This window comes from Phoenix dactylifera, chromosome 17, assembly GCF_051530095.1.
Source record: "Phoenix dactylifera cultivar Ajwa chromosome 17, Ajwa_hap1_PhDact_Kaust_v1.1, whole genome shotgun sequence".
Classification (NCBI taxonomy): Eukaryota; Viridiplantae; Streptophyta; class Magnoliopsida; order Arecales; family Arecaceae; genus Phoenix; species Phoenix dactylifera.
In genome coordinates, this window is record NC_143206.1 from 15127025 (window position 1) to 15147311 (window position 20287).

General features: G+C 39.8%; 2 protein-coding genes and 1 pseudogene across 22 annotated transcripts; 1 reads left to right on the forward strand and 2 right to left on the reverse strand.

Moving 5' to 3' along the window:
- On the reverse strand, nucleotides 1–829 carry LOC103709637 (ubiquitin-ribosomal protein eS31 fusion protein-like). The gene has a single exon (XM_008795084.6). The coding sequence runs from the start codon at nucleotides 691–693 to the stop codon at nucleotides 223–225; it is 471 nt and encodes a 156-aa protein (XP_008793306.1). The 5' UTR covers nucleotides 694–829; the 3' UTR covers nucleotides 1–222.
- Nucleotides 830–910: 81 nt separating this feature from the next.
- On the forward strand, nucleotides 911–2601 carry LOC103709710 (peroxidase 5 pseudogene; annotated as a pseudogene).
- A 1523-nt stretch (nucleotides 2602–4124) lies between these two features.
- Nucleotides 4125–19393, reverse strand: LOC103709639 (Ubiquitin carboxyl-terminal hydrolase family protein). 21 transcript variants are annotated; one of them, XM_089928297.1, is made up of 6 exons: nucleotides 17639–19393; nucleotides 16186–16301; nucleotides 13054–13094; nucleotides 12920–12962; nucleotides 11754–11852; nucleotides 4125–4979 (listed from the first exon to the last, which is right to left on the reverse strand). In XM_089928297.1, exon 1 carries the CDS (start codon nucleotides 19275–19277, stop codon nucleotides 17970–17972), a length of 1308 nt encoding a protein of 435 aa, XP_089784423.1. In that variant the 5' UTR covers nucleotides 19278–19393; the 3' UTR covers nucleotides 4125–4979; nucleotides 11754–11852; nucleotides 12920–12962; nucleotides 13054–13094; nucleotides 16186–16301; nucleotides 17639–17969. The 21 variants fall into 21 exon arrangements, with proteins under 21 accessions (XP_089784423.1, XP_088569865.1, XP_089784419.1 ...); XM_088713739.2 differs by having other exon boundaries at nucleotides 11754–12246; XM_089928293.1 differs by having other exon boundaries at nucleotides 11754–12338; nucleotides 12453–12962.
- Nucleotides 19394–20287: the final 894 nt, after the last annotated feature.

Sequence of the window (20287 nt, forward strand, 5' to 3'; positions counted from 1 at the left end):
TAAACCAACAATCAAGCATTCCGGCAATCACAAAATTCCAGTTTCAAATGTAACATAATCCATCCATGTCATAAAAACATTAACCAAAAATTAGATCTCAAATGTATTTTTTGTGTCCTTCAAGACTTTAGACTTTAAAGAGACAAACCATTTAAATAAACCCTTAGAAATAGATCTAGAATCGAAAGCCTCTCTCTATATACCGATCTCCAAACGGATCTCTCACTCAGCTCCGGCCTTCTGGTAGACGTAGGTGAGGCCGCACTTGCCGCAGTAGTGGCGATCGAAGTGGTTGGCCATGAAGGTCCCAGCGCCGCACTCGGCATTGGGGCACTCCTTCCTGAGCCTCGTGACCTTGCCGGTGTCGTCTACCTTGTAGAACTGGAGAACGGCGAGCTTGACCTTCTTCTTCTTATGCTTGATCTTCTTCGGCTTGGTGTAGGTCTTCTTCTTCCGCTTCTTGGCGCCGCCGCGGAGGCGGAGGACGAGGTGGAGGGTGGACTCCTTCTGGATGTTGTAGTCGGCGAGGGTGCGGCCGTCCTCGAGCTGCTTTCCGGCGAAGATGAGGCGCTGCTGATCCGGCGGGATGCCCTCCTTGTCCTGGATCTTGGCCTTGACGTTGTCGATCGTGTCCGAAGACTCGACCTCGAGGGTGATGGTCTTGCCGGTGAGGGTCTTGACAAAGATCTGCATCTTGGCAGTGTCAACGGCGCTCCGGTGGTGGAGGATAGCCGCCGCTAGGGTTACGATCTGGGCCTCCGAGGTCCGGGAAGGAATGGGTCTCCGGAAGTTAGGGTTTTGAGATAGGCGATCATTGGTCAACACTGCGTTGGGTTGCAAATGATTAATCCTGGCCGTTCCATCTTCATCGCTGATCGGCAACGGGGAAGATTGATTTTTAAAAAAATCCCTTTTTCTTTTTTTATTTCTTGCTTTGCTTTGTTTCTTTCTTCTTCTTTTTTCTTCAAAAAAAAAATCCCCTTATGAGGCCTATGAGATATTGTTGTTTTTTTTTTTTTATACATCAGCAGTACACACTAGTCTCGCATGAGCCTTACCATTTAAATCAAAGAACTATGAGATCTTGTTCATATTTCATTCTTGTGCTGTCTATTTATTTGAGTAAAGCTCAGCTTGAAATAAGCACGAACCAAGCTTGATGGGCGATCCAAGTTTGAACCCATTTGATAAGTTCAAAATTAATTTCAATTTAGACTTGATTTAGGGCATTGGGATTCAGCTCAATAAGGCTCGAAACTAAGAACATATATTAGGATGCATTTCCATGACTGCTTCGTTAGGGTATGTACGTACTTGTCATCTCTGTAAACTAAAACCATGCACATACAGTATATACAAGGCTAACCACATGGTTAAGCTAGAACTCATCAGGATTAATTCAATTAAGATGAGCTATTATAAGCTATATATGGATAAACTTCGTTATCCATGGAAGAGATTTCACCGTAAATTAAACTTCCCCTCTACTATTCTTGAAGTTATTGAAAGGTGGCTTGACCGATATAATTCCGTGCATGGCTTCCAGGGGTGCGATGCTTCCGTGCTTCTTAACTCCACCCCTGGGAACTCTGCAGAGAAAGAGGCCGCGCCAAACAACCCAAGCTTGCGAGGTTTCGAAGTGATCGATGCGGCGAAAGCTGCGGTAGAAGCGCACTGCCCTCGCAAGGTCTCGTGCGCCGACATCCTTGCCTTCGCCGCGCGCGACAGTGCCTACTTAGCCGGCGGCATCGACTACCAAGTGCCGGCTGGGAGGCGTGACGGAAGAATCTCGCGAGCATCCGAGACTGCCGGCAACATTCCATTGCCGAACTTGAAGGCCGACCAACTTAAGAAGAACTTTGCGAAGAAGGGCATGTCGCTCGACGAGATGGTCACACTCTCAGGAGCCCACTCGATTGGCCGCTCCCACTGCTCGTCCTTCACCAGCCGACTGTACGGTGCTCAAGATCCCTCCATGGATCCAGCCTTCGCGGCGCACTTGAAGGCCGAGTGCCCGCCGTCGACGGCCAACCGCACCGACCCGACGACGGTGGTCCTCGATGCCGTCACGCCGGCTCGTCTTGACAACTTGTACTACTGGAATTTGTTGAAGCACAGGGGAGTGCTGACTTCGGACCAGACACTGCAAGCTAGCTCCGAGACGGCGAAGCTTGTGTGGTACTATGCAAAGGACCAGTCCGCTTGGGCTGACAAGTTTGCAGCTGCCATGGTGAAGATGGGTTCTATCGAGGTGATCACTGGAAGCCAGGGGGAGATCAGGGAGAAGTGCTGGGTTGTGAATTCGTAGGACCTTTTTTATAACATCCTAACCACTGTGGGTACCTCAATTTATTTTCTTATTCTTTGACTATTTTCCCTTCGATTTGAAGGAAACAAGTTGTGCACGTATGTTGGAAAAAAAAATAAATAATAAAATTGTTCGCCTGAAAGGAAATTAAAATTAAATACATGGGTTACTTGTATTTCCTCTACCTGGGCTCCAACTCTTAATTTAATAGTTGCTTAAAATTAATCAATGGAAGATGGGGCGGTCTTGTCACCATTTTGCTTCGGCTAAAGGCAGTGATAACCGCAGCACAAAACAGGTACTTAAGAAAAGCCAGTTGCTCCCTTAATAATCCTATTTTAAAAATCACATAACAACAACTCATAATATTTTTTTTATTAACATTATTATGTGTCAACCTATATTAACTTTTTTTTATTAGCATAATCTTATTAGAATGACTTTAGGGATCACATGACAACCTATATTACCTATAATATTTTTTATTGTTAATGAGATACTATATCAACCTACATTATTTTTCATGTATAAAATATGTACACAAATATATATAACCACTGAGATGTACCGAATATGATAAAATAAAGAGATAAAATTATTTTTTTCTTTTTTTTATTTTTTTTCTTCTTCTTCTCTAAATATTTCAACATATTTGTTTTCCAGCTCGGACCGAAAAGTGCAAATGGCTGCGATTTACTGTCGCCGCCTGCTAGTCCATCTGCGGATTTCCGCATATTGTTCTTAGCAGATGTTCTTTAGATTAGAAATTTATGCAAGCATCCTTGCAAAAGGTCAGATTTAGTACATTGTTGCACTCTTTAAGTAGTTTATCCACCATCGATCAAGAGACAAATCTCAGTTGCACACGTCTGCATATACTTTTTATGCAGATTTTCTTCCGCATAGTATATGCGAACATCAAAATTATTTTAAGCTAAGTATAGTATTTGTTTTTGAGGATTCTGTGCAAGGTTCGGTCCAATATAAAATAATTAGTGAGACGTAGATCTAGATGATTCAGCTTAAAATTTAATGGCTTAATTTTTTACGTTGAACTGGATGCCAACATTCTCTAGTTGGACTTGAAGTTCGTATTTCTCTCCAAAAGATGTTTGAACTTATCTTGAAACGACTATTGTGTGATCCAATGGTGGATTTGTGTGAAGGAAGGAGAATTTTTCTTTTGTCCGAAAAGATACAACCCCTGCCCCCCTCCCAATTCCTCTCCTAATGGGTGGTGCATGGAGCCTGATAACGAGGCCGAGGCCACACTTGATTGGGTTTCTCCCCACACCACTAGGAGGCAGGGTATTTATACAGGCTTGGCTTCCTCCATTTTGGTGGGTGGCTCCATTCTCAGCTACACTATAAATAGAATAGATGTGTTCTTCCGAAATGAGTTTTAACATGTAAATGCATATATTATATCTTTGTTTCAAAGTAACACTCAGCTAATTAAGCAGGTTTCTTCATTTAAGATGGGAGTTGTTTGATTGCTGCGAAGACATGGAGTCTGATGAATAGCACTCTGAAACTAAAGTATTAATCAATCATGATAGAATATTAACAGGTTTCTCTGAAGCTAAACATACTTTCCCCCACTTTCCTCTCTCACATTACTCCCTGGAATGGAGTTCGGACTGCTGACATCTTCTGAACGAGTTTGCCCTGCATATAAGAAAAATATCTTGGAGCATATCTTCGCATTCTCACATCCGATATCCCAAAAACAATACTATCACACAACATTATCATAACACCTCTATGGTTATATTTGCAAGCAATGCATTATTTAAAACAGTGACTCAGCTCAATATAATAATACAAACTTACCACATTGAAATTTAAACAGTAAACAGCATCCTGAAACGAGAGTGCAACAGAAAGCAAATGTTCACAACAATACAAAACATAGAACTCTAATATAAACTGTTCTTCACAGGCATCACTCACAGCGAGGACTCAATTATGGCTCTGACATCTGAGTAGGTGCTGCAACACTCTCAAATTGAGGAGGGTGGGTCAAACTTGGGACACCACTCTGCAGCCATACGATGGTGAGGATGATGATAACATGTGCTGACATCGAATTGCGAATGCCAGAAAAACGAGCAACAGACTGCAGCCCAAGGCTCAGGGAATACATGGCCACAGTGATGATGGCACCTCTACTTGCCAGTTTAGATATCAACACATCCAACGCTGTCTGGTCTATACCAGAATGCTCTCGGTTCAGACAGGAGATGAAACCACGTATGGGGAGCTCGAAACAGAAAACAAGCAGCAAAACAGAGGAAGCAGTGCCTACAACATAAGCCAGCAGAGGCATGCCAAGGTGCGCCGCGAAGAGAAACCATTCATAGACTAACAGAAGGATAGGATATGATCCCAGAGCCAACACAGAAAGCAAAGCTACAAAATATGGAACACGAGCAGAAGAGAGGCAGGGGAGCCTGACAAAAATTATGAGTGCAGATATTGAGAAAAGCAAAGCAAGAACCTCTGCAAACATGTAGACACCAAACATTTGTGGATGAGATCGGCGCAAGTCATCACCCATTCCATAAGGTGACAGGAGGGCAGAGGAGAAAAAAATGACAAAGTTGATACAGAATAATTGAGCATGAAGCATGTCCTGCTTAAATGAAGTGGTCCACCAATTTCCCATAAGCTGAAAACATGGAAAGAAATGATATAAGTTATATATTAAGTATTCCTCCTAGACGAGTATAGAACAGCATGATACAAGTTAAGATAAAAAAGAAGAGTACAGCAAATATCATGCATGTGTTCTAGGATAAATTGATCACTTCCTGCACCGCTGTCACTTGTCTATTTTCACTCATCATGGGCATAAGCAATTCAATGCTCCATAACACAATGAATACATGATATAGCATGCTGATCTTACATATCCATCAAAATGAAGAATTGATGTGCTCAATGACAATATTTACAAATTTTAAAGTGGTGAGCAACTCTAGTTTTGCAGTCTTTCAGATGCTTCAAACTAGCTTATCAGTATGAGCGAATAAAAATGGCATGCTTCTGCAGTTAAAAATCATATCTAAAACAGAGAATCATCATTGACAACCAGTAATACTTCAAATTCAACATTCTAATACCTATAGAAGCTAAAAGGATGATAGAGTAATAAACTGGTGAAACTAAGTGACAGCTAAAAAATGTAGGGAAGGCTCCTTTATTTATCTTTTGAATTGATAGGATGACCATGAAGAGCTATTGTCTCAGAGAAGCTATTGAAGCTATTTAAATGTAGCAGCTTTATGTTGGCTTTCCCCATAACATAAGGGCTTCAACAATTATATGCTCTTGCACTTCATGTATAACAATCAACAGTGCAGATTAATTATAATTGTTGCCAACATTAGACCATAAATAACAATAGCTTACCCAAATCAAAATAGGGAAAACATAACTTTTTGAGAGAAGGGGAGTGAGATCCACCTGTACTATGATTACCTACCTACAGATTTTTAGGGTTCACCATCCTAGAATAACACCCATAACAAGTGATTGCTAAACAGAGAACATAATACATTATTTTGTACTTGTATCATAGTAAGAGAAGAAAACACTAACAGTCCACTTGCTAAACTTCATAAGACATTATCCCAATGCGCACAGGTTGCCTCTACCATTTATCATTGATACATGCCAATAACTTTAACAAATTCTACTACTAACATACCTAAACTGAAGAGGTTTAACAGTTAGAAATTCAGCCCAGCAACAAGAAGATTACATGATGCAGTCAACATAGAACCTAGTGTGGAAGTCTGCCATAAATTTCTAGAAATTCCAAATGGCAGTGCAGGAAGACAGATTTCACTGCAACTTGAATAAGGTATCAAAGAAGTCTAGCATAACATCATATCCATTTGAGTTCAGATCCCCATTGATGGAGGATCTAGTTCAATAACCCACCATTTGTGTATCACATAATAGAAGGTGAGTGAAGAGTGTAGTACATGTACATCCTAGTCCTATCCAATCATCTGTTATTGCACAATACATAAGGGGCGATGATGACTTGGTGATGCAGGACAGAAGAAGGAGAGAGAGGAGGGAAGAGACGAGGAGGAGAAAAAGGTAGAGGGAGAGGGTAATTCAATGTCCTCCATTCTCAAATCTCAATACTGCAAACCGTATTCTCAATTAATATAGTAATAGACAATGCCCGCCGAACCGGTACCGGTCGGCGGCCAGTACGGTTCGGTACCGGTTTAGCACCATGCCGTGTCGGTATGGGTAGGGCGTGCCAGTTCCATACCGGCACACCTATTTTTTTAAGTTTTCAAGAATTTTTAATTGGTAATCCCTCTTTTTGAACTTTTTCAATGATTTTAATTCTAATTTAATATTTTTTTAATATTTTTTGAGGTTTGTTTGATGTTTCTATGATTCTGATTTAACTTAAATGATGCATCTTATTGTTTTAAAATGATACAAATCATAAAATGATTAGTGAAATATTGCATGCTACAATGAACAACATAAAATATCCTCAAATCAAGTAGTGACGTGAAAATTAAAAAATAATATAATCAATTACATACATTTAAAGTACAATATACATATCGATATCTAAAATAGGGTCGAGTGGCGATGCCTTTCATAGATCTCCGGATCATCAACATAGTCAAAAGGCACATTAGCCCACCCCTCTAACCAAGCGGCGTTGTAGTCTTATACGCTCATCCCATAAAGAACGCGCGCTGGTTATAAGCACTCTCGGATCTCTCGCTAAAACTCTGGCTTTGAGATGTGTCCTTTGTCTGATAATACAGCTGTGGAGGAGCCCTTCGAATATGCCGATAACAAAATCCGACCCGTAAAATGCTCCGAACTGCGTAGAATAGTAACCACCGAAACATGCCTCAGACACCATATCCATATCCATATCCATATGCGTATCCATATGGGTCATAGATTGTCTATGGCTGCGGATAATAGAATCCAGTATACAACTCGAAATCTGATACGTCTATAGATTCTATTCCACGTGCGAGGTCATCTGCAGCTGCATCATGTCCTTCTGAATGACCTCGAGGAGCCTGTCCCCTATATACAATCGTATCCTCGCAGACTCTACCATACCGTGCACCGTGGTTCCTATACTGTGTAGCATGCGTAAACTGAAACTCACCTGTGAATCGGTGTAATTTTTGAGTTATTGGAAAGGAGAAGCAGTGGAAACCTCTCCGCCGCTTTCAATTATAGTTGGGAAGGCCTTCTCGAGCCTTCCCAACAACAAATAGAGGCACAAACAAATCAAAAGAGGGTCCGATTTATAACTGGGTCGACTTAGTGCGAACCGAAATTTGAATGGAGCCGAAAAATAGAAGCGAACCAACCTGGTTTCGCATCGGGTCAGCTCAGTACTGCCCGAACTGGACGGTTCGGCCCAGTTCGGCAGACCATGGTAATGAGTTTATATATATTACCAAAAAAAGAGGTTTATATAGACAATCCAAAACCATAATAAGAGTCTGCATAAAAATAAAATACCAGAGTCCCCATAAAATTCTAATTCTAGAGTCCACAAATTTCTAATCTTACAGGCCATATAAAAATAAAATTTTCTAATTTTCAAATAAAATAAAATTTTCAAACTTTTATATATGCGCTTGATAGAAGTGTGCTTGGATTTCTTATTGGGCGATCCTTCGCTGCTTGGACATGTCTAGTTCAAACACAAACTAAAAAGGAACTAAATTCTTTCCATTTGAATAGCCATAAGCACATATGTTGCATCAAACCGCAAAACCAAAGTTTTCTAATTCAATTGAATCACTATAAAAGGATAAAAAATATAGCCCAAATAAGCAAACTAGAGAGGATCTAAATTCTTTCCATGTGAATAGCCATAAGCACATATGTTCCATCAAACCGCAAAATCAAAGCTTTATAATTCAATTGAATCACTATCAAAGGATAAAAAATATAGCCCAAATAAGCAAATGTCAGTTTCTTTGATTCAGAACAACAGGGACCTAATAAATTGGTAAAAATCAAATATTGACTTTCCTTTAGAGCAATAATTTCATCATGCAAGTTGATTTTTTTTAAGGAACTGATTTTGATCATGAAAGATTGCTTTCAAAGCTGATGAAGAGTGCACTTAAGGTCCAGTTCACTGGCACCCTATTCCAGAGAAATCAAGTGTGATTCTTGGGACCTATGCAATCCATAGGGTTTTGGGATCATAACAACATCTCCCATCCACTATTAAAGCAACAAATTACGATAATAATATGTTGAGATCTATAATATTTCCTTTGTTGGATGTGTACATCCAAAAGTTCACTCCCATATCTGATCAAAAATAGAAATTGAACATCAATTATTCATGTTTCGATTGATATCCACTACCTTGGTAATCAAAAATTAACTTTCCCAAGATAAACGAATCATGGACAACAATGAGTTCATTAAGGGACTAATTGAATTATTTCAAGCCCTACCAAATAAACAAAGTTAACATTTCTATAAATAAATCATCCTAAAATATTAGGGTTTCAAGCGATCTCAAACTCCAGCAAAAGTACCTTGAAGCCGAGGAAGCGGTGGAGAACAGGAATCAAGATTGGAGACAAGGAATGGAAACAAAAAGAAGAATTAACCAACTTACTCGATTGCCAAGAGTAGACCGCAGACTGCCCATCCCGAGTGCTGAACGCCCCACTCCCACTCTCTCCATTGAACAAGAGAGGATTAGAGTTTTATCACTCGCAGCAAGGAGATTGCGCAAGTGCAATATATCTAGTGTTATAATGTTAATGCTCTAGGGTACAACTCCACCCCTGAATAATGCCAACTTCTAATAAATTCTTGAACTATCTAACCTGGTGGACCTCAGGCTTACGCAACTCCACCACTTTTTCTTTTTCGGTTTTAATCCTATTTGATAATTTTGGCATTACACAGTACACGTGTAGAGCTCTAGTCTTTATTGCCAAATATTTCACAAAGGAGTGCAAAATTTTTTATTATAAATGATAATTTCAAATAGGTCCAATACAATTTGTGTTATTTTAAATAGAAACTCCATAGATTGTGATCAAAGCCATTTTACCATTTGCTTGCTTGATGGTGGCTCCCCAGAATGAAAGTTTTTGCTACTTCTTAATTTTATCCATACATTTTCTTGGAGTTCTATTTCATTTTTCGGTAAAATTTTTGTTTTTAATCCTTCAGGGTGACGATACTTCAAAGGAGTTAGACAGCTGCAAGCAACAATTGGATGCTTGTCTACAACACAGTGCTAGACTAACTAGGTAGACAGTCATTGCCCATTATCCAAATTTCCATGTCTCAAACTTTCATCATGCAGCATGTAAAGCTTTTATGTGCTAGAATAAAATATCTAGCAAGTAGATGAACAAGGTTACAAGTGTAAATTTGGTAGCTACCAATGTCTAATTCTTTGCTAACAAAATTAGTCTGATTCACTGTTAGATGGTCATATGCTAGAATTTTCCAAATTGTAATGTTTTAAAATCACAGAAATTTTGTGTTGTTGCTCCCATAGATACGTAATAGGATTTATTTCCTTGATAGGCTTGCTAATAGGACAGTAAATTATTTCTAGATCATATGGCAGAAGCTTATGCTAAAAAAGTACAGGGAAAATGCAAAAGCAGATCTATGAAAAGACAGAATGATCTGACATCAGATACTAGTTTAGGAAAGTTGTTAATTTAAAATGTGCATAAGGCTGCATATGCGGCCACATATGCGGCCGCAGTCTCCTAACTAAGACGCATACCCTATATGCCGCTATCCTATGTGGTCAGCCCATATGTGGGCTGAAAAATGGTCCGCTCAGCACTTTGTAGACATATATGTAGTAGAATTAGCACTGTGGGGTTGCATATGCAGCCTAATTATCATTATATGACCACATACATGGCCCTTTTGGCATTGGGCAACCATATTTGTTGCCACTCTAATTGAGGCCCATGCAAAATAGGCATGTTAAGCTAATGATTAGTTGGGTTCCAACCCAGCCAGATATGTGTATATTAACATTGTCAAATGTCAATGTATTGATTATTCTATAATCATCGCTACTTAGAATCGAGTACTAAGTAATAAGCATTAATTGCTAGATATCATTATTATTTATAAAAAATATTGTTATTACTATAATATATTTTATTTATTTTAAATATTAAAATACTAAATACTTTTCAGCACAAAATATTTAAAAGATATATGTGCTCCCATATGCCGCTGCATAATGCATATGCATTATGCGGTCTCTTGACCGCCCGCATACTGCATCTGCTTTTTAAAACATTGATTATAAATTTATATATTGGAGGCAAAAGGTCAACCATGTCACAAATTCATATCTACACTTCAGTATATCATGAGACGTGCAGCTTTTCATATTGACCCAAATTCAGCACTGTAGATTGAACAGTTAGAGTAACATAAACTCTCTTTTTCATGGAAACAAAATCTAAATTTCTTGACAACAACTACATGCCCAAATTGACTTTGTTGCTACGACATGTTTGGTTGAAACCGAGTTGTTAGGGGGCCTAAGTTGTATCTTGATACTTCCAGCATACACTTTTCATGGTTCATATAACAGCTCACAGGTAGCTCTAAACATCCTAGACTGACAGCAACAAATGTTTTAAGATCAAATAAAAATCCGTGCTCATGCAAGAACTGGTGGGATTTGTACATGCTTGCTTGCACTTGTCGACAAGGTTTTAATTCTCTGATGTTTGGAGAAAAAGGTTGAGATCTCCCTGCCCTTTGAAAATATCCGCAAATGGAGGTTGAGAGGATATAAATTTTTGATTTGGCAACTTATCGAGCCTTAGAATCACCGTAAAAATCATTTTAGGTAATTTATTTCTGAAAATTTAACACCCTCAAAGATATATAAAGTGAACATGGCATCTCAGCTTAGCACTTTGGCTCCAACATTTCTGCAGACAAAAATCCATGGACTAATGTTCATGTTGGATGTCAACAAGGAAGTTCTGATTTGCATTGCAAACTACATTACTTGGACTCTGAACAAGCTGCAATTCTCGCTTGTAAGAATCACATTACATACTAGATATGTCTTTTAAAGTATGATTTCTTCAATGCAATGATTTGTATGTCTACCCTTCAAGTTGGAGACACCCTAGTGTAAATTACAGAAACAAGAATTATATATGCATCCACCAGTAAGTTAAACAATCTGTGTCAGGCCTTCTAAATAATTTAATAGTACAGCTGCTGTTGGCTGCCTTGCATGGTCAAACTAATTTTAAAGTGGCATAGCTTAACAAAATTCAACTTTCATAGGTGGAGCAGATATAAGCTAAAGCAGATTTCGAAGTTGGTATTGCATCTCAAAATCACACTTACAAGTTTCCACATAAAAGCCCAGCTGACGGAAAGGGGGACATACCTTGGCAGTTTTTGGTGATGTTGAAAGGGAGTTGAGGATGCCAGAATCTTGATTAAAGCTATGAAATCACAAGTTACATTGAATGAAGAGCTTGATAACCTGAAGCAAGAGAACAACAGATACTTGGGAACTCTTACAAAGTACATGATGGGACACATCTTAGAGAACATGAATATGGTAGAGAATCGTCAGAAGAGCATATCATTGCAGTAAAGGCTATCCATGTAGATAATGTCCGCATACGAGTATGTGGTGACACTCAAAACATGGCAACATGAGATGGAGCAGGTCCCAGAGCAGGTTGAGGTGGATACAGTTAAAACAGTTCTTTATCTTGCAAAAAGAGATTGCTACACTTCAGCAAGAAGGGGCTTTGAGGAAGATGACTCGTCTTCAGCAGAGAACTCTGAGCTCTCGAGAACAGGTAATCAAAGAATTAATAACCAAGTGTGTTTTCTGATCCAAGAAAACTCGAAACTCTCAAATCTTGTCGCTGCAAGAGATGCAGAAATCAGTGTATCATCTGATGAGCGGGAGAAGACAATTATTGATTTGACACATTTCCTTCTGGATGGTTGCAAATCACTACAAGATGCATCTAAGTACATCAAAAACATTGTGGATTCATTTCTTCAAGGAAATACATAAACACATGGAGCAGGCTATGAAGGTCTTTGTTGAGAAGCATTAATTGCGGACCTGCAAAAGAGGCTAAAAGATGCACAGCAAATAGAGGTGGAACTGAAGTAAAACTTGGACTTATTGAGGGGAGCAGCTCTTGCTACAACTCAAGTTCAGCAGCTTGAGAATGGTGAGAACTTGAAAAAGTTATTCCATTTAAGAAAATTGTTGGATGAACAAGTATTAAAAATAAAGGAATTAGAAAATATTGTGAAATGCAAGGAAAATCGTATTCTAGAAGCAAAAAAAAAAAAAAAATGCCGATGCCCCATTAGTGATCAAAAAGCTGTATGACATGAATACTGCAGAATCTCTGGAAGTGGGAATAATCGAATCAACAGTCAATGGACTTCTTGATGGAAATTCTAAGGTAGAGAATATAAACCAGGACAAAGGCTCTGGTCCTGCCAAATCCAAAATTCAAATTCTTTCCATGGATGCCGAGAGAAACAATGTCAAACCAAAACCCAAAGGAGAAAATATACCTTTCAGTTGAAAATGTTGGCACCCAAGCTCAAAAAGCTAATGCTGAAGAAAATTCAAATGCATTGGAATAACTGAGCGTTCAAGTGGAGATGGCAGTCCAAGGTATTGTAGAGTTTAACAAAGTCCTACATACCTCATACGCTGATACTGAAAAATATATTGGTGCCCCAATATCTGACATCAAAAGTACTTATTCAGCGGTCAAGATATTGTTTCATGAATCAATAAATGAGATCGTGAAATTAATAAAACAATTAGGGATTTGAAAGCATAAAGAATGACTGTTCCTTCAATTATGTTGAATATCCACAATTTGGAGCACACACTGATATTCAGTCTACTGCAAGCTGTTATATTCAGTCTACTGCAAGGCAGATTATAGCGGATGGCCTGGCCCAGACCAGTGAATGTTTGAGCAGCATAAAATCTGGCTTTAACTCGCAATTTGGGGGGGGGGGGGGGGGGGGGTAGGACATCATCCATTTATGAACACGAAGAAAAACTGATTCCTGCTAATTTGCTGATACAAAGTCTTATAAAAGATGTAGCTATGAATGCCTTGCTTCAAATACGCTTTTTTTTCATGAAAAAGTTATTGTTAAATGTTCTGCAAAAGGAAGCTGTTCAAATGAGCCACCTCACATTGGGACAGACAATGCTATTTTAGATGTTATTCACAAAAATCCATCAGATCAGATTGCATATTAGAACTGGGCCGCATGCTGCAAACTCAGGAGGAAATGATAGAGGAAGTTAGGTGGCAGTTGCAAAACCAAGGAGGTAACCTGTTTCTTTTTTTGTATTATCTTTTTCAATCTATATTGTTTTCAACAATTGGACATCAATGTACGTGGTTGCTTCCTCATTGATCCACATAAATTATCATTCATGCAAAGATTGTAGGCAGTGCTAATTTGTTCTATTATTGTTATTGCTTCTTTCAAGATTAGTATTGATAAGGTCTGATATACACTGTTGCCCCCTTCCCAAGATTTTAAGCTTTTGGAGTCTAGTAATCAGTTTACATGGTATCAAAGCTAAGGGTCATGAGTTCGAATCTCCATTCAAGCCAATTTTCATTATACCACCCATTTGTTCCTGAGTCCTTTCATCTCTTGACTCCTTCCTGGTTGAGTCATTCTTGACTCATTTTTATCTTGACTCAGTCTTACGTGTTTATACTTTCATATGCATGCTTCAGGATGCACATGAGGAGGTATCGAGGCCTGATATATATTATTGACCCCTTCCCTAATAGCTTGAGCTTTTGAGTTCTAGTGGTACGTTAACATTTATGATCACGATAATTTGATATCAACTACGACTAAATTTAGCCATATCTTTACAACGTTGTAAAGCATAAAGCTAGCATCAAATTCTATAAGAGTTGTTTGGCAATGAAGACTTTGATAAACCTGAAATAGATTGAAGCTGTTAATTGAATGATGCCCTTAAGATTCTTTGACTATTTGGAGATGTAGTACAGACTTGAAGCCTTTATGACTCAAATGTGGTATGAATTCCTTCAAGAACATGTAAACATGGATCCAAAGATTGTTCATTATATGGAAAGTCGGAATCCTTGGTGGAGAAAATGCAGTATGCACCCATAAGGTATTTATTGATGTGGACACAAAGCATAAGTGTGGTATGAACCTAAGATCATACCCTGGAGAACCAAGATGTTGCATGAAACCCTTAGGAGCACGAATATGTGCCTCATCTCTGAATGTGTTGCAAACTACAAACTTAAGGTTAGACCGAAGAGGACCTAGTTGAGGTATGGATGTCGTGAAGGAACATGCCATTGAATGTTAAACCAAATTATGGCATAGATTTGAGGTGGATGCTATTACAGCTATTGCACATATCCCTTAGGAAGCATTTATATGTGAATCAATTTAAGCTTGAATGCGGTACAAACTTCAAGGTTAAACCCTGAGGAACCCAAGTATAGCATGGAAACCTTAACAAGCAAGTAGCTTGAAGATGTTATGGGCATATGGTTAGATACCTGAATGACCTGGATGCCTCGATGGATTACATACCACTTGGTATTATATGTTATTGATGTCTTCAGATCAGATCAGGGTTAATACTCATTGAAGTAGGCAACATCTTATTGAACAATATTTAATGCAATTTAATATGTTCAGTACTCTTTATACTTATTTAATGGTTAATTGGTTATGATATATAATTGTTGAGTATAGAGTATATCTTGCAATAGTTTAATCTTTTTTCAAAGATCATAAAATTTATTTTTTTTCTCTAGACTTCTTAGTAGATCATGTATTGTAGTCGAAGTATCATAGTTTCCACAGCACTCTGTTAATGGAAGATACTTTAATTTCATTCTATAGATTCATATTGTTATATAATTTTTAGGCATTACTACTTTTTCCCTCAGAGGATGACTGTATAGTCTGATGATCAAGATACGCTTTTGTAAATGCTTGTTAAGTTCTGTTATCAGGCATTATATGCATTTGCTTAAAAAAGGATATGCTAAGTCAGTAAGGCATCATTATTCTGATCTTGGAATACCTTATGAAAGGTGTGAAATTTGCTGTTTAAAGTGATGATTGAGAGGAGAAATTTGAGGAGTGGTAGGAGTTCATTGAACCCACAAGCCCATCTTTCAGGATAGTGGAAATCACATTTCCAGTTGTTTTCACTATGCCTAGATACCAAGGATTAGGATAAGAGTGGACCTTCCCTGATACCTGCAACTCTTCCCTCCCTTTCCCACCTTAAGAGAAAAATCCAGATAGTTTGGAGATATGCACAGATGGCCTATCCAGCCATCCAAACAGGCCAATAATGGTACTCCTAGGTGCATCAAGGGGCCCTTCTGTCTATGGACCACTTGACTGCCTCACAACTTCGGTTATGAGAGAAGCTGATATAGTTACATACCCACCAATACAGGCATATCCACAAGGCATGTACTTTTAAGGTGTAAGCAACCTTGCAGCATGGTGTGTGTTTCATGGCATGTCATGATACCAACCAATGCTTAAATCTTTAGGGTATAAAGTGATGAGGTCAAAATTTGCAAACTTAAGCATGAGAGAGAGAGAGAGATCACAATAAAAAAAATTAGAACGTTGATATGGTTTACATCGGCATAGGGTATAATGTTGCATTACAACAAATACAAATGTTACTAAACTCGAAAAATTTCTAAATGTATAATAGAACAATAAAAACACATCCACATGCATGCATAAATAGTTGTAGGTTTGTAGATATAGATACTTACCTTCACGACTCAGACAGCTTGTGATATCTTAAGGAAAGATAATAAGTGACCGACACAATACATGTGAAACCATCTAACTATTGCTTCCGATATTGGAGCTGTTCTTTTTATTGCTCCTAGGGATAACAATTGCAAAATTTAAGAACTGCTTTAACAACAGCAAGTGCAGAAATTCAAGTGTAACACATTACAAGAATAACACAGAATTCTAATATATGGTTATTGATAGTCAAATAAAATGTATGATATTTCTAGTGCTTTCAAGTTTCAGCAGATGCTAAGGCTTAAGATCAGTCATGCGTGGCAAGATGCAGAGGAAAAAACAAAGCAGACAACTGGTTTTCTGCTGAAATTTGAAAAGCTCAAGAAACCATGGAAGAGGCTAAGCTCGTGCTACAGGCATTGCTGAAAGCAAATGAAGATGCAAAACATGAAAGGCATCGGTGGAAATGGCCAAGCCAAGAGTTGCTGGTAGATAGACCTACACTGGTTGAAGAATTGCACTGACTTGAGGCCTCAAATTATTCTTTACATAATCAGAAACGAATACTACAAGAGAAGATTCATTCAAGTAGAGTAGAAGTATTAAGCATTACAACCTCCCTAGGAGAATTATTTCTGAAATGCAGAGGATCACAATGAAGCGAACGTTATATATTCCGATATGTTTTCCTTTGGGCAGGAGCCCTTTCTGAGAAAAACAAGCATTTAAGTGTAGATTCTTCTCTTCAACACATACAAGTGGGGTCTTATTCAGTACTTGGAAATTAAATTTAAAGGTAACTTAACTAAATCAGCATCCCTCCAATAGCCTATACAACATTCTTATGTTTCCTACACCTATGGAAATACTTTCACAATCTACATCCAGGTTCAAATTGTTAACTACATAACTAAAAGTCATGGACATCTAAAGGTATCTTATCGATACACGGATTCCACCGACACAAAAGAACTCTTCCGTGGATTTCCAAGCACCACTGTTTTTTCTCCCAATCCCTTTAAGAAACTTACCAATTACTATACCTAATTTGCTTCCGCATTTTAAGAATGTACGCCTTTCAACTAGTTCTCTCAGATAAATGCCACAAAGGAAACAATTTCTTAGTGGACCTACTAATTACTCCTCCCACACGTTCCAAGAAAAATTTTCATCCCTCAGCAACCTTTACATTACCCCACAGGACAAATATTTAGAAACTAACATGCCCAAGTATAGCTCTACATTACTATTACGGTACATTGTTAAACACTGCTGGAGTCTTCTAGCTTGGCATTTTCTAGTTTTATGATCCAACATCGCAGTACAGATCTGCATCACTATCACAGTACATATAAGACAGAAAACATTCAAAAAAAAAAAATAAGAATACTATAAAATTTGTACTTCATAGATTTAGCACTGCCATACTCAGGAATGATCACAAAAGGTATTGATAGGGGAATGACTTACAAGGTTCTTCTTCATACTTGCTTGCTTGATTGAAAATTTGAAACAATACATCCGACTGCAGGCATCTGTTTGCATAGATAAGCAAGGCCAAGTAATAATATTAAAGCTCCCCTCTTCAGATTACATGATAACCATTTGTCATAGGTGATATAGAATCCATAAAATTACATCAGAAGCCGCAACCCCTAGTGAAAAGATTAGATCTCTGAGCAATTTTTCAAATCGACAATTCTCCCGGTTCTGTTTGAATCTAAGTAAACCTCTATAACATGAGATAAAAGAGAATTTTCCAACACCATTTGAGAAGATGGCTAATTGTAAAAAGAAAGGGTCACAGCCTTTCGCTGTTGTCATCCTCGGACAGCTCAGCATTCCTCTTCGCCATCAACTCCAAGTCCTTCTGCATCGCCTCCCTCTTCGTACTCAACCTCTCCATGTACTCATTGTACCCCTCCTCCATCATCTCCACAAACTTATCCCTTATCTCCAGCAAAGGATCCCTGTCCACCAGCTCCCCTTGGTCATACGCCTCCCTCAGCATCGCCGTCTTGATCCCTCCCTTCAACGACACATAGAAGATCCCCGAGTGCCTCGTGAAGGTGTTAGCAAACGCATTCGAGAAACGGTACTCCCCGCAGAACTTCCCCAGAACCGGCACCGCCACCCTCTTGAGCAGCGAGAGCGAGAGCACCTCGTGGAGCACCGCGACCATCCTCTTCTCCATCTCCGGCGAGGCCGGGTGCCGCCCGGAGGCATCAGCATACGGCGATATATAGGGAAGCTCCAGCCAGTCCCTGACCCACTCCCTCATCTCCTTCTTGAGGTAGAACCCCGGGGGTAGGCGGACGATGAAGTTGGGCCGCATCCGGACGCCAGTCAGGCGGGCCTCCTCGTCGGCCCGCTGCTCGATGACGGACTTGGCATACTCCTCGTTCCAGGAGACCAACTCGAGAAAGGATCTGCCCTCGCCGGGGCTGCCGACAAGGCGGAGGAGGTGGGGGTATTTGGGGACGAGGGAGGTGAGGAGGTCGTCGGGGAAGCCGAAGTCGCGCTTGACGTTGAGGAGCTTCTCGGCGGGGATGACCCTGTCCCTGGACATCATGAGGAGCTTGCAGAGCTTGGCGAGGACGAGGGGCTCCTGGCGGGCGCGGAGGGAGGCTTCGAGGGCGAGGAAGGAGCGGAGGCGGGGGGAGGGGCGGAGGAAGGGGACGGGCTCGGTCTTGGGCTTGATGCGGTCGGGGTAGAGGTCGAAGAGGTTGGGGTAGCGGGAGAGGAAGGTCTTCACCTTGACGGGGAGGTGGAGGCGTTCGCGGCGCTTCTCGAGGTAGCGGAGGGGGATGGCGTGGCCGGGCTCGTTGAGGACCTCGCGGACGACGCGGGCGCAGAGGCGCCACCGCTTGTCGCGCTCGATGGCGGAGTCGAGGAGGCGGTCCTTGCGCCAGGCTACCTTGAGGCTGGAGATGGAGCCGGTCTGGATGAGGAGGAAGACGGGCCATGGGGAACGGAGACGAGTATTTGGTTTAGTAGGGTTTAGGGTTTGCAGGGGGATGGAGAAGGGGAATCGCGCGAGCAAAGGCATGGTCATGGTGGGATGGACCACCGAGGTGGTGGTGGCATTACTCACCTTCCATCCATCCATTAACAGAATGTGATGGAAATCGAAGGTTACAAGCCGTCGGAGTGGACATCACGCAACAGAGGACAAGCATGGGGGACGGATCATACTATTTTTTTTTTATTATTATTTGTTGACTCGAGCACAGCAAGCAACACAAAATAGGAAAATATATATATATATATATATATATATATATATATATATATATATATATCTGAATTTAAAAATAAATTTTTAGAATGATGGCAACAAATGAGACGATCTAATCAGCAGGTTAATTCATGGACGTATATAATCTGAATCATTTTATCACATAAAGAACACCATTCGATTGCCTCAGCTAAACTCGGCCAAAGAATTCGTGAACGTGGCAATGAAGAGAACAAGGTTTCCTGCTGCATAAATCATAATGTGGTCCGGCTGTGAATTTTCTGGGACAGATTGGCGTAAATGATCATTTCCTGGCTGCAAGAGATTTAAAAGACGTGTTAGGGTTACGTTCGGTAAGCAAGTAGAAAAACTAAAATGGAGTCCCGTGATGTCTCTATTCAAAAGAGAAAATTAGCACAACCTCCTTGGGAAGACAGCAATCCCGCTGTTTGCTTCGACGTCGCATGTTTTCCTAGTCACCAAAGGTTACACCCGTATTCTGGTCTTGCTCGCACTCGATCTCAGCCAGGCTTCTGCTTATCATAGTTTCCAGATAAAGAAAGCCCTTCCTAAAATTGAAATTTGAGAAGCATAGCAACCGAAGGCTACAATATGTTCGTCAAATAACAACCAGGGGGAAAATCTATAGCAAATGCCAGGGAAAAAACAATATTGATTTGCACATTAATCTAAACACTAACAAATTATTTCTCTAGAATTATCCACTTCAAACATTAAGGGCATATCAGGGTTGGGAGGAATTGAATTCTAAAATGGGACTGAAAAATAAATAAGTACCATTTTAGCCCTTTGGTTAAGAGAAAAGAATGAAAATACCCTAATTCTTCAAAATTCAATCTCATCTCTCACCTAGTATTTTA

Excerpts from the sequence above, each read along its gene's own strand:
- LOC103709637 (XM_008795084.6), bottom strand. The coding sequence starts at position 693 with ATGCAGATCTTTGTCAAGACCCTCACCGGCAAGACCATCACCCTCGAG.
- LOC103709639 (XM_008795089.6), bottom strand. The coding sequence starts at position 19,277 with ATGGATGGATGGAAGGTGAGTAATGCCACCACCACCTCGGTGGTCCAT.